This window comes from Labrus mixtus, chromosome 10, assembly GCF_963584025.1.
Source record: "Labrus mixtus chromosome 10, fLabMix1.1, whole genome shotgun sequence".
NCBI lineage: Eukaryota > Metazoa > Chordata > Actinopteri > Labriformes > Labridae > Labrus > Labrus mixtus.
In genome coordinates this window covers 17,929,245-17,940,766 of record NC_083621.1, presented here as the reverse complement: position 1 = coordinate 17,940,766, position 11,522 = coordinate 17,929,245, and the positions used below count along the sequence as shown (strand labels likewise).

At 37.8% G+C, this 11,522-nt stretch overlaps 1 protein-coding gene across 1 annotated transcript; it reads right to left on the bottom strand.

Annotated features, from left to right (window-relative positions):
- Nucleotides 1–403: 403 nt before the first annotated feature.
- gm2a (ganglioside GM2 activator) lies at nt 404–8,704 on the bottom strand. Its single transcript, XM_061048584.1, has 4 exons — nt 8,463–8,704; nt 6,775–6,927; nt 2,700–2,882; nt 404–2,355 (listed from the first exon to the last, which is right to left on the bottom strand). The coding sequence occupies exons 1-4, from the start codon at nt 8,571–8,573 to the stop codon at nt 2,200–2,202; spliced, it is 603 nt and encodes a 200-aa protein (XP_060904567.1). The 5' UTR covers nt 8,574–8,704; the 3' UTR covers nt 404–2,199.
- Between the last annotated feature and the right edge of the window lie 2,818 nt (nt 8,705–11,522).

Below are 11,522 nucleotides of genomic sequence, written 5' to 3'. Positions count from 1 at the left end.
TGGATGTGACTTTGTTGCCATCATTTCTCAAAGTGTAGGAGCATTGAAACAGCTGATTCTCAATGTGCTGTATTTTACGAGTACATGCTGCCACCTTGTGGTTAAACATGGAGCTGCTTCTACACCTTTATTTTCTGATAGGGCATCTTGGTATTTGACTGCATTTTCCTTAAACGTTTTGTCAAACTTAAGTGTGGAAGAATAATAATTGAAATACAGTTTTTGTGTATTATATAATGATCAGGATCATGGTCCTTCGTTTTTGTTCTAAAACTGGTTAAAAACACATGTTTAAGTATGTGTTTTCATGTTTTAACTTGTAAGATGCATCATATATAATTTATTTTTTATTGTAGGAAACTTTGAATCCTCATAATGAAAGAAAAACAGAAGAAAGAAAGGCTCATTGTGGGATCATATTTATTACAAACTGTACACTGAGTGGAAAGAGTCAGCAGAATGACATTGATCACATCATCTGTCATCATTATCATCGACACTGCAGAAAACCAACATGAGCTGTTTCAAATCATTCTTCACTAATAAAACACATCTGTGAGTTTAATATTATCTTTGTTTATTACATTACAGTGTGTTCCTCCTGATGATCTCAACAGGCACATAGTTAAACTGATTCCAATAAAATCTAATATCTCATCTGCTACACTAAAAAAAGATAAGTGTTCATTCCCTGCAGAGCTTCAGCTTATTGGCTTCAACCCCTTTTACAAAAAAGTCCCCATTAAAAAAAAAAAAAAAACAATCAGTCAATGAAAACAATCCAGCAGACAGGTGAGAAATAAAACCCATAGAATGTATAAAAGGCATTATTTAAAGAGTATTTAAAAAATCAGATGTTTGTTTCCCCTTTAGGTAAAGTAGTCACACTTCTTCTTTATGTTTTTGACACATCTGACATCAGATCTGAATTGTACCTTTATTTGACATATAGAGCTTTATAAGGGTTTCAAAGAAAATCTGAAATACTGAGATTTATAACACTGTTGTTTTTAGAGAGGGATCAGAGGGAAAGTTATGCTGTGTAGAAATGTTTTTTGTGTTTAGTGATCTGGAGGAATCAGCAGGACAGAGTGAGGCACATGGTGGAGTTTGTGTCACGGCATCATGTCAGTACAGTCTTTTTTGGCATGAGTGGATCTATACAAAAATGGACAATTTAAATTGGTTTGACATTTATTGCAATTCTCTTTAACCAGTAGAGGGAGCTATCTGCTTACTTATACTCACTTGTAAGAGGCACCAAAAAGATGATAACATTCAGAGCTTTCTGTACTTCAATGCCACAAACACAAACTGCAGACGTTCACTTTGATTCAGGATGATTTGATTCAGGATTGTTTCAAAAATCCTTCTTTTATGTAAACAAAAGTTTCAAAGAGGTGTAACTGATCTTACTATTATTTGTAATGAAAAATTAGCAAAAGGGATATTTTTGATATTTATTGTCAGAGAATTAAATTAAAATATGATTTATTCTTGAATCTCATTTATTTATAAAAATTAGAAAATTGTAAAATATTCTGATAGAATCATATCGTGAACACAGGATCAACATCTGTATAGTATTGTGAGCTGCGTGTTTTGACTGTTTTGCGTTCTCCAACAGAAATTCACAGACACAGTGAAAGGACTCACTTTCAATGTAAAAAAAAGATTTACATATGATTTTCATATTGTCAGGGAATCAGTCTTTGTTCCTTTGGTTCTGTAGAGCTGTATCAGTGCTTACATTGAATAAAATATCATAAAAACCTCTTTACATTTGAACTTTTTTTTTACTCTTTACTAGTTGTACTAATGGAAAAAAAATCAGAAGTAAAAGTTTTTTACCTGGCAAAAGTTTGGTTTGTATTTGTCTAATGCCTCTCTAAGCTTTTCTTATTGTCATTTTGTTCTCAGTTCTGTTTTTTAACAATTAAACAAGTTATATGGTGCAATCAGAAATGTTTTAAGAGGCGAGATTGCGGAAATTACACCACATTAACATCACCTTCAAGTTAAGGTGAACATGTCAAATGTTTTTTTTTTTTTTTTCTTCCAACCTTTCATGAACCTCTATGAGGTTTATAAATCTCAGTACTCTGTGCAACTAATGCTTTCATTTCCCAATTTTAAATCGTGATTACGTGCAAACAAACAAAAGACCTGAAACGTCCCGCGTCTTCTCCGTGGCTGGTTTTAGTCCGAGTGAAGGGAGAGAGCGATTTTGAGGCAGCCCAGCTCGTTGCCCTGGCTGCCCAGCACGCCCTGCACGCGGTAGTGCCCGTTCGTCAGCCAGGAAGGCAGATCCATGTTGGGCAGGAAGAAGTCCGACTTAGGCAGAGAGTACGAGCCCTGAGGACACACACGAGACTCTCTGGTTACTCTGTGCAGGATACGTGGTGTTTCATAAATGTGAAAGTTCAATTTAAAACCCATTAGTAAAGATCACAGAATTTGACAACTTGCAATGCTTTTGATTGAAATTTATTCTACAGATCGATTACATTTACAATTTTCTAATGTAGTGTTATGGGGCTGTTAGGCATTAGGACAATATAATGGAAAGTGCTTTTAAATAAATATTGTATGACATGGTCAGATCACAGGCCAGATCTAACTACTTTGTGTCTGTAACAGACACTTCACAGTAAAGCCTTAAACCCTCTATGTCAAAGAGAAACAGCGGTCAGACTCACAGCTTTGAAGGGGCAGTGGCAGGGCAGTCCGTAGGTGTGCAGCGGTTCGGGACAGTCCTGACCGGGAGGGATGAACTGGTTCAGGAGATCACAGGCGTCCTGATAGTGACAGCTGCCCAACTCATCCAAACACGGGATCTTCACCCAGAAACCCGCCACCTCCTTCTCCAGAGTCACGGTCAGCTGAGGAGGAGGAAGAGGAGGACAATAACATTTCTGAGCTGTTTTCAGATAGAAGAAAAAGAGTATTACAACAGGGCGACATGTGACGTGTCTTTGAAGTTACAGTTCATACACCACACTTCACCTTGGCCTAGATATAATTATTGATGGATACAAAACAGGACACAATATGCACATAGAGGTGAAACAAAGAAAAGGAGAAGTGGAACAACAAACAGTGAGTGAAAAAGAGACCTGAAACAGACGAGACAGTAGAGGGAGATTTTAAAGAGGAAATGCTGAGGTGAGCTCAGACTGAGGAAGTCTCATTTTAGTTCACTGACCAGAATAGAAACAGCAGTGAACCTTCACAACATCAGGTCAGGAGGATCAGTAACTTCATAGCATATGATAACAAGAAGCAAACATTTAAAATTAGTGATGCACAACCTGCATGTAAAAGTGTCCCTCCATTAAGAAATAAAACATAGATTGATCTTTTTGACCTTCCCTGTGCACCATCATGTGTTTTCACATGAACCTGCTGAAGATGGACATTTGACATTAATCTGCACCGTGTGGATTTGACAGTGCAGTTGCCCTCGGAGACCTGTGCTCGACTCCAAAGCAGGAGTCTGTTTCTGTTTCAAACTTCAACTTGTTTGATGTCAAAACACTTTGACTTCCTGATGACGGCAACATAAAGGAATTTGATTTGTTTAAAAAGGAGTGTCTTGAAGTATTTCCGATGTGCTTGTCAAACAGTTCTTATAGTCATCTCATCGTTTTACCATCTGGTGTGTGAAACAAACGTGTGACACTGACAGAGAGCATGATCAGACTGTTGTTGTGAGATAAGTATCACTCACACACAGTGCTGTGTGTTCTCTCTGCAGGATGTTTATCACAGTTTTATCTACGGCCCAGCTGAGTGTGTCACAGATTATCTTACTTCCCTAAAACAATGCAACTTTGATCAAGTTAAAAGAAATATGCATGATTACTGCTAGTTCTGTGCTCTAAGGTCAACCCTGTAAAAAAATATACCAACATATAGGGGTAACTAAAGTGTTGACTTTTCTGTGTATGACATCATGTTTCTCTCCTTGCCATGAAGTAAAATACTTAAAGGAAGTTCAGGTTATGTTAAAACGGTTACTGTTAGACACTACATGACACAACGGTGACTGTCTGCATGATATATTAACAGAATTTATGAACAAGCAACCTACACTGTATTAACCTGCAGCACAGTGGAAAACAACAAGGATCTGTCCCGGGTTCAGAGAATTGTGGGAGCTGGACTACCAGCTGTGGACACGGTCTATGCTGACCGCCTGCAGTGGACGGAACTCCATCAGCATGGACAAACCCCACCCAGGACATTCTCTGTTTGCTCCCCTACCATCAGGAAGGAGATACCTCACTTTCAGAAACCGGACTACACGGCTGAGGAACCGTTTTTTTTTTTTCTCACAGAGCTGTAGCCTCCGTCACTCCATCCTGTACGTCAAACGTTTTGAAGCCCTGATTGGCTGAAGCATGAACCCAGAGGTTACAAATTGATTCACATTTATGGTGCCAGTCTTCAATAAAAAAACTGTTGTCTTGTTCATTTTGAAGCCGAGGGTTGGTCGATTATAAAAGGTCTTAGTAACCTGAACAAAAGTGCAAGGTGAGAAAACAGCAAACATCTAAAAAATTATGACTTTTATCTGTTTTTTTTGTGCAAATTAGGAGTCAAGTTGGCTTCTTCCTGCACCCAAACATCCGAAACAATTAGTATTTTTTCTTATTTTGTTATTTGAGCACCTTGCAGGCTAGATGTGAACCCTTATAAAGCAGCAGAACTACGACAGTATGATGGTGCTTTGATGCACGGCCCCGATTACACCAAGAGGGAGGTCTCTACCAAGAGCTCCAAAAGAAAAGACCCTTTCCCACCAGCAAAGAACCCACCAGCAACTAAAAAGAAGGACACTGGGTTAGAGGAAGGTAGGGAACAGATGCAATTAAACAGCTGACTGGAAAGCAGAAGCTAAACGTTCACAGGAGCAGTAGGTCAGCTTTTACAGTTTCACTTTTAGACTTTGCATGTGATCAAACACAAAAAAAAATACTAAACCTGCTGAGTCAGGGGGATTTTCAATCCCCACTTGCTTACACACATGGCTGCAGCTTTACATTCCGAAGTGGCTCATAAACCTACTTATGCTGCCGAGATAAACAAACAAAAGAGAATCAGAGAGAGTTCCTCAAATCTGCAAACCTCTCATCGCAAGATTTAACAGGAAATAAAGGCTTCAAGAAGAAGTGTTTTAATGACAGATAGTGTGGAACATAAGACGTTTTTGGACGACCTGAACTAGAACAAAAAAAGAAACACCTTAACTCATCAAAAGGACAGTTTCTGACAGGATGAAGTCCACAATCAGAAAAAAAAGTGCATTAATAAGATTACTAATGTTGAATCTAAGGCGTACTGCACAATTTACTGATTCATCGCCGAAGACCAAACTTGGACATTTCAAGGCTTTTGAGGACTTTTAGAGACTGTTTTTTAATGTTGAATTTTATTGTGCAATACTGAGTAGTCGGTTAAATCAGATATCATGTATCTCTAAAGAAAAGGAGAAAGAAAAAGAAAGAAACAAATGGCTCTGTGTGCAGCAGCACGGCCTGATCCGCTCACATGAAGCTCACAGGATCAGCAGCAGATTCAGACACGCCTGTTTGTGGTTCCCAGCACAGCCGAGGACAAACAACAACCTGCTCCATTCAGACTTCAGACATTAGAGAACGTGTGGAGTCAAACTGTGCTCATGTTCAAACAGACTTATTTGCAATCCTAGTGGCTTAAATTATAAATATATTTAAGACAGGGCACTATTTTGACACACTTTTTGGGTCTGACACATTTCTTCAAGTAGATTGCTTCAGTCAGCTGCTGCAAGACTGGAGTGGCTTGCGAGTGCCCGATGAAAGAGTATACTCAAGGTTCCTTTATTTTGACCAGAGGTAACACAACTCTCTTCAAAGCCATCACTCTATACTGGACAAAATACATGAGATTGCATGCAGAACAAGTGAGTTGCATGTCTACAGAAGTTTGCTAACAATGTCGGGAGCTACAGTTTTCGCTGTAAACTTATTCTTGCCATATTTGTCCTAAAAGTTGATATGAAAATAGGTTCAAAGAAGTTACTTCCTGCTGCAGGAAGGTGTGGTTTTCAGGGAGCTTGTCTCTTTAAAATGTGAGATTCACATGATATTAAAAGGTGTTGGAGAAAGATGCATCGGGTTGTAAATGCTTTCTCCAACGTCTTGCAGTATCAGTAGTGACCCAGGATTGGTTTGACCCGTGGTTTGTAAATGTTGTGTCTGTAATTGTTCAAATGTGCTGCTGCCAGTCTTTGGCCAGGACACTCAAATGTATCATCATCTATTACAACAGTTTACAACACATACAATGACATAAACAATCTAAGTGATCAACACCAGTAACTATCATTCAGTATGTTGAATGTGGCCTCTTTCTCAGTGTAGTCTGGTGGCAGACACTTAGAATAACGATGTGAGCCTGTCAGCGGGAAAATAACCTTCGGTGTGTTTACTCAGATAGATAGAGTGCATTGGCCTCCACACATTCTGCTGTTGTCTGTTCGAGGCTGCCAGATGATGCAATCAACTGGAGAACTTCCACAACTGTTCCATAATCAATGACGACGTCATGGTTTAAAACACCAGACTAATCCTTTAATGATCAGCTACCGAGATGTCTGTTTTTATTCAGAGTAAGGCGTCTGTTCAATCAAACAGGCGATAGGAAGATACTCCACACTGTTAAAGTGCTGACATCTAACGACAGACCACATGGGAGAATGTATTATGTTGAAAGGGACACGGCACTCACAGACAGGGGAGAGTCCAGCCCTACAGATGTGGATCCAGAGGCGGAGGCCGTCAGGTCGCCTGGGATGGAGATCGGGTCTGGAGACACTTCCAGACTCTTGAGCACAGCTGGAGCATCTGGCTTCCCGCAGTTCTTCCAGTCAATGCCCAAAATCTGCCCAAAACACACACACACACACACACACACACACACACATTAACACACACACACACACACACACACACACAACATAAACATCAGAATCAGACCAAACGAAGCAGCACTTGTTATTACAATTCAATGTTTCAGAATAGTGTGACGACTCCAGTCCAAGTGTCAGGAGTGTATTACAAACAGGAAGAGAGACACTCCATTAACAACTTTTTTTTGATTGACTTTGATTTTTTTTTTTTTTTTAAATGTCTTTAAACACATTCTATTGCAATGTAATTTTCATATAATTTATTTACTAAAGCGAATGTGTATTGCCTCACTGTTTTATCTGTTCTTGTGTCTGTAGATTTGTAAATTTAAAAACGCTGTATAAATCCAGCCTAATGTTAGGATCACTTTAGTTTATCGAAAGCAAATCTCTGCAAACTCATGAAATACAAAGTCGGAATACACACAAAAATCTTTGGCAGTCAAGACAGTGAAGTGATGAGATTTCACATTTCATAGAAAGACATGAAGATGCAGTTTTTTTATTTATTATTTTCTATTGAATTTGAATTAAAGTAGCAGTAAGCAACATAAATATTTTTAATCATGCGCATGCACCACTGTAACGACATGGGGAGTTTAAACTGAGATCAACAAGACCTAATGGAAGACAATTTGCTATATTTTGAACAAAGGGGGGCAACTGTGTTTTCTTAATCAGTGTAGAAAGGTGTTGTAACTACAAGTCATTATTGTTAAATGTTTAAAAATATGTTTATGTAATTATCAAAATACAAGTTTAATTATAAAACAATAGGCTGATAGACATTATAAAGGCTGACATCGTGCAACATTCACCAGCTGTGGCTCACAGAATGTTTAAAGAACAAGCTCTATTTCTTTTAGTCATATTTGGGTTGAACTTTAAGACTTTTCTGTCTAGATCAGGGATGGGCAACTTTGGTCATGGCAAGGGCCACATTCAATTAATTCTCCCTGCCAAAGGGCCAAATTGTAGTATACAAAAACGATCAATTATGAATCAATTATGAAAAAAAAAATCAATTATGTCTCAAAACATATACTGGTGATCAAATATTATTATGGACGTATTCCTGGTTTTCATGATTTCATGGCAGATTTTGTCACGTTTTCTTCATGTTTCCAATTAATTGATATGTACAAATTGGGCCACATGCGGCCCCCATCAACCCTCAACGTGGCCCCCGGGCCGCCAGTTGCCCACCCCTGAGTCTAGAGACACCGCAAGTCTAAAAAGTTCAACCGAAATATGATGTCATTGGTAGCCCATTGTGAATATTACTCCCTGATCAAAGTAAATTATTGAAATAGTCAATTCTTTAAAGTTATTAACACTATAATCTAGATAAGCTCTTCAAAAGCAGATTGTTTGTGTACATCGTGTACATTGTGTACTCTCCACGTTCAGAATACAGATGGAAATGTTTTACTATGTTTAATATTAAAACATTAGTTGTATTACGGCTGTGTTATAAGTAGTGATGCAGCGTTACAAACGGACTCACCTGTGTCTGTTTCACTTTTCTAAATGTGGAGTTTCTGCTGCAGTCTGCCTGAGTTAAAACTAAAACTACAACCAGGCTCAAGGTTAGCGTCAACATGTTCAGTTTCTCCATCCTGCAGTCTCCGAGCGCAGATACCGACACAAACCGGAATAAAAAAAAAAGTATCCGCTGTGAAGACGGCGAGCAGTGAAACTCTACTGAGGCAAACCTGAAGGCTGCACAGCTTTTATTCTTCTTGCAGAGGTTACTTCCGTGTTTACTTCGAAGAAACTACACTTCCGCACCGGCCCAGTCTGTCACGTTACTGCTGGGCCACGTGACTAGTAATACATAAATATCCTAAATAAAGGATGGTAACAATGGATAATGCAAAAAAAAGGGGATATCTCAAATATTTTGTTAGAGAAATGCGAAATTTTGTTTTACATTGCTGATTTTAGAATATGAATGTAAATTGTATTGTTATTTATTTTTAATCACGTTTTCTCTTTTTTTTTTCTTTGTATTACTTGGCTATTTTTTATTCTTAATTATGCTATTTTTCATTCACCTGCTGCCCTGGCTGTGTTGAACCCCACCCAGCATGTATCACAGCACTCACTGCGTCACCTGACCAAGCCACGCCCCCAACATTTCAAAACCTCTAAAACATGTCAACATGAACAAAGAGAGGAAAAAAACGTGAGTTGCAGGTGGTCTTGTTTTATTCTTAATCAATACAGCCTACTATAAACTATCTTGACCCAATACAACTAGGCTTTATGTGTATTATAATGGAAGCCTCCTATTTCACGTAGTGGAAAACGTAAGAATACGTAAGTGACGTCAACATAAGTGATTGATACTGTACCCTCTAGTTTAGTCCATATTCAGGCTCAGTCAGGTGTTTAGTTCAGTCGTAATATATAAATTGATTGATTTCTTTATTTCGAACATGTAAAGGAACAAAACAAACAAAGAAAATCTGTAATTAAAAATATGTAGAAAAAACTATAAAATAAACACAGAACATAAGAAAGAAAATTAAACGTCCTTCATTTGCTCTTACATGCCCGAAGAGGAGTAGGAAGAAGTTAAAACTTTGCTTATCCTATCCCTTTTAAACTATTAATTTTATACAATTAATAAAGACAGTGGCAGCTTGCTGATAATATTTCAACCCATCATTAGACTTACTTCTTGTTTGGTTGTATAGGCTACATGTGGGTGCATAAATGATAAGGTGCAACACGCCTGTTTAAATCTCCTTTTTTATAATGTTTTTGCATTTTTAGGATCCATAGTTCTGTAGACCTGTAGTTTATTCTGTTCTTTAATTACACAGAGGAGCAATGACAAGTGATCCACAACCGGTCCTTTTAAATGTGTGACTTCAGTAAAGTGTTCTTATATCCCAGGATTCAGTTTGTAAGACATCTGACTCTGGACCAACGCCAGCGGAAACACCTATAACTCTTATTACAGCAGAATGAAGGGTTGTACAAGACCAATGTAAAAAGTAGACAACATAAAAAAGTAAAATGTGTAAAGACCTACAGAAAGGAAGGGATAAAATATATCTCTCAAGCAGAGCCAAAAGCCAAGGAATACAAACTAATATTATAACAAGTTTTACTCACTGCTTAGTTTGACCCCCCCTCCCCTATATTATTGTAGCCTGTTAAAAAGTAAGTTAATGACTTCTTGTAGTATCAAGTCAATAACAAATGTGTTATGTGCCTCTTACTGTTTTCTGGATGAGATAAAGAAACAAAGTCATATCATCTAGTGGCCTTTCTTTGAACGTTGATACATGGATAATGCATTTTAGTTTATTTATCTTTGTGTACCAGCATACCTACTGTAGTTAATCAGACCAACAAAAGCAACTCATTTTTCATATTATCCAAAAAAAGAACACTGTTGATATGGGTTTAGAATCAATCACTTGTAGTTACAGAGTAGTGCCGCTAGATGTCAGTATATGAATTGGATAGGCATACACATGGTACTTCAGATGGCTATTGTACTTATGTTGTTTAGAAGGCTGTTAGAGATGAGATGACTGGCAATAATGATTCAAATGATGGTTAATACTACTAAATACTGCTTGAGCCACTGATAGTCTACTACAAAGATCATAATTAAGTAGCCAGCTAGGCTGAGCAGCAAGCCCATTATTAAGTCACATGATGTAAGAGAGACAATTAGTGTGAAATCTTATTGCACATAAAATCCTATCAAACTAACAGCAAAAGAATACTACTCACAATAAAAATATGTTATTTAGATCTACTATATTTTATAGCTGTCATACGTTAGGTAGTCCTTATTTTCTCACTTCAAAATTGCCTATTTCTCTCTTAAGCACGTGAATGCACCCTGACCTATGACCTTGACTCAACTCCCATGGGGGCCCTTAAGAAACCACTAATCCACCACGGTTTGTTAAAACAAAACTACAGCTCAGCTGAAGTCCTTAATGCATTTTATTGTATATTACACAAAGCTACATTTCATTTGTTTTTGCACTTTTTCTGAGCATTTCTGTAACCCATGTTTAACATCATAATTATGTGATCATAATCCAGCTCTGAATATATTCACATAACAAGTACACTTAAGTCATAGCGCCACCCACTGCAAGGAGGACGTCCTACCTCCCACATTTAATGTCACATATATTATTCAAATGAAGAATAACACAAATGGCCTGATCACATCTACCCTAATACAATTATTTTGTTATCATGGAGCCAGTATATTACAACTTTCAAACAAATTGATCTGCAAAGCCCACATCCCGTGGCTGCTGCACTCCCCAACGTGCACAGGTGTGCGAGGGCCCTTTCATCGCTGCTTTCTCCTTATTATACTTTTCTTGATACTTACAGTAGATGTCTATGTCTTTAAGATACTGACTATATATATATATGTACATGCATTTCACTATAATAGATGTACAATTATCTAATTGAATTTTGATCAATTAAAGTAAAAGTTTAAATAAAAAAAGACAGCCACCACAGTATAGCCTGTAGGAAATGACCCAAGACTGTTGTTAACGACTTCGGTTTAGTC